At 35.5% G+C, this 3,381-nt stretch overlaps 1 protein-coding gene across 7 annotated transcripts in view; it reads left to right on the forward strand.

Annotated features, from left to right (window-relative positions):
• LOC106878697 (guanine nucleotide exchange protein SMCR8) overlaps positions 1 to 3,381 on the forward strand; it is an 84,301-nt gene that overhangs the window by 70,685 nt on the left and 10,235 nt on the right. For 6 of the 7 annotated variants that reach the window (XM_052965761.1, XM_052965762.1, XM_052965758.1 and 3 more), the window contains one exon: positions 1,482 to 1,561. In XM_052965761.1, the coding sequence (XP_052821721.1) occupies positions 1,482 to 1,561 (80 nt within the window). Of the gene's footprint in view, positions 1 to 1,481; positions 1,562 to 2,983; positions 3,158 to 3,381 lie in introns of all 7 variants that reach the window. The other variant, XR_008263496.1, reaches the window with a different exon arrangement.

Genomic DNA, 3,381 nt, shown 5'->3' on the forward strand with positions numbered 1-3,381 from the left:
GGGCAGCAACAAAAAACCTATTTGTATATGCTCCACAAGGGAAAACAAGGAACATAGTTTACAATGAGGTGTTATAATCACAACAGCAAGAAAGTATGTACATGATCACCTTTTACGAAACTTCATTGACTTTCATATATTTATATTGATATACATATATATACGTGTGTTTGGGTGCGTGTGTGTATATACATCTCTATATATAAAGATGATGCGTAGTCTAGACGGCGTTTTTTGATTTCATTATTCTCTTTAACCCGGGCAACGCCGGGTATTTCTGCTAGTTTTCAATAAATACTGCTCTGTTGTCCATGGAGTTAAAAAAATTTTAATTATATTTATGAAAATAGTAAATTGCTTTATTATGATGTGCGTAAGTATGTTTTCTTCCCCTTTAGCTATCTTAGTCACCATCGTAAATCCTCTACCTTAGTCTTTATTTCAAATCTTTCTTTCTCCATAGTTACTATCTTATACCCTCAACTTTAATCTTTAAGTATTTCTTCTTGCCCTCCTTAATCTTACTCTAAGTATGATCAGATAAGCAACTTCATCCAAGCTAGCATTACTAACTTCATTTTATAGCTCTCATATTATTATTATTATTGTTATTATTATTTTTGAGTGAGAGAGCAGTGCATGCCATCAAAGTGACATTGGGGTAAAATATACGAAGCCCACTATACCCATCATGACTACCCGTCTGATAAGGGTACACCAGGCACATGTATCACAACCATATGTGCGCGACATGGTGATCTCATATCAAGATAAACAGCGCATGACCTTGCAGGTGGGGCCCAGTTAGAATTTTCTTCAGGTCGAGTAGCCCATCCCGCTCAAAAGGTCCCTGAATAAGGTTTGTTTAAGGATGCTGAGCAAAACACCCATGTCTCTAAAAGTGAATTATTCAAACCCCAAAGAATTCCTCTCAACACATGGCTATGATGCTCCCCAACTACTTCTGCTCATGATCAGAGATGCACATATCGTCAGCCACCAAGGAACATGCTCAACTGGTTAAGGTCAAACAACTGACAAGCAAATCTGTGGTATTAAGCAGAATATTTGCTGTAGCCCATCTTTTATACCAAGACAAAACAATGTACATGATAACACTTCCAATCAATTAAGATCAGAAGCCATGAGAGCCACTATCTGGTACTGCATCCGGGCTACCATTGTGGAAAAGAAAGGTCTTGAAGCTTAAGGATCCTCTGAATGGACAGAGATTTAGAGACCTGTTACTTGAAGCATTTAATGTGCTGGTGGCACATAAAAAGCACTCATTATGCTCTTCGAGTGATCGGCATTAGGAAGGGCATCCTGCTGTAGAAGACTTGCTAAATCAGATTCAATTTTAGTCAAACCATCTAACCCATGCCAGCATGGAAAGCAGATGCTAAATGATGATGATGATTCAAATATTTCCAGTAACATGACTGAGAGATAAAATGCTACATTTTTGTTATATTCTCTAGGGTAAAATAGTGAATTCTTTGCTACGACAATTACAACTTTTCCAGCACAATCCTGCAGCTTATCTGGCCTACATACACAGGTACTGAATATTTTTCTGATTCTTTCTTTTTTCTAATTTTAATTTCCCTATCTACTATGTGGAAACTAATGAGTTTAACATTAATGTGGAGGGGCAATAGTTTATACTCCACTCAACTAGTTTCTTTTTAGTTTTTATTCGTTTGTCTGGGTAGAAAGATAATATCTATGACCATACTAGCCTCACTGACAAAGTAGACTGATGTGGTTAATATTTCGTGTGAACATCTGTCAATCAATGTCTAGAAAAATTGTAAGCAGTGTTGGAATTCAGAGAGTTGCAATTTTGGGGAGGAATGATTGAGAAAAAATTTTAATATTGGGTTTAAATGTATTTGACATTGTAGGTGTGAGAAAAGAGCAAGGAAGGCATTGGATGGGCTTCAATGGAGTGATATATATATAAATTCCTATTTAATTGGAATAGAAACTGTTGTAGTAACTGATAGAAAAGTGAAACAGTCCATTTGAGTTTTAGTGCAGCACTACTCAAAGTGGTGGTCCATGGACCAGTGCTGGTCTGTCAGCCATTAGCTGTCGGTACTCAGTGAGTTTCCAGAAAACAAAGAAACATTATTAAATGCTTATGTGATATTGTATTATGTGTTTACAAAATAAATATAAGATAAAAAAAATTGTCAACTTTTATTATATTCATTATATATATAGTTTCCAGTATAAATTAATATTACTAAGAAATATTACCAGTACCTAGTACACTGGAAAAAAGGAAAAAAAAACTGCCAGTATGCTACATCAGCTAGTTTGGGAAGTACCTCTCTAGTGTGTTGATAACTGTATCTTCCTCAGTTAATCAAATGACCTTCTTTTAGGTGTGTTCTTAGATGTTTGGGTATGTAGCAGCAACACCATCCTAGATTTGTACTTGAGTATCTCATGTATTAAGAGTATTACCATTCTAGATGTGAGCGGTACTTCAAAATATATGTAACAGAAATACCAGCCAAGATCTGTAGCCTTTATGATTGTCAGTAGTTGATCAGGGCCAAAGTATGCTTTCACCCTGAAAGTATATCCCAGATTTAGCAATGATGTTCACCAAAAGATATCAATGGTTGGGAAGCTGAACATTTGCAATGATTTTGAGAATTTTAGTTGTGTGTTGCTTATAGAGAATATGTGTGGTATAAGTCTATTTCCTTCATATATGCAATGAGTCTATCTTCCTCTAAGACAGAATCATTGCTGGAAGACTTTGTGGTGGTGGGTGGGGATCTCTTTTGATGGAGCCTTGTGAATGGATTTTGTAGATGGAAACTGAAAGAAGCCATCATATACATATATATATATATATATATATATAGAGATAGATAGATAGATAGATAGATAGATATAAAAGATAAGCAAAAATGAAAATGCCACTTTTTAAAAAATTGAGTGTTTTAATTGATTTATATTACAGGTTTCGGTTTTTTTGAAAAACCTTATGAAAAATGAGTATAAAATATGTGAGAAGAGAAGAGGGCTATTAATAAAATAAAATTGAAATTAAAATTAAGAATAACATTCATAGTTTACTGTTATTTCTTGCATGCGCACGTGGTCCGTGGTCCTTTCGTTCTGTTCTGGAGGCATGGTAAGTTCAACTCACTGCGATAGTAAATTACTACTATCTGTTTTTGTAAATTAAATAGTGGTCAAGACTTGGTTTCTAGGAGTGGCTGTAGCTGTTGAATAATCAGCAGCAGTAATAATAATAATAGCAGTAGTCATCATAGTGAAGTTGTTCCCCCTGTGGTGTGATGGTATTGGGATGTGGGGGGGAGCAATGGTGGAATGTGGGTTAGGCTGAGGGTGGGG

This window comes from Octopus bimaculoides, chromosome 2 (genome assembly GCF_001194135.2).
Source record: "Octopus bimaculoides isolate UCB-OBI-ISO-001 chromosome 2, ASM119413v2, whole genome shotgun sequence".
Classification (NCBI taxonomy): Eukaryota; Metazoa; Mollusca; class Cephalopoda; order Octopoda; family Octopodidae; genus Octopus; species Octopus bimaculoides.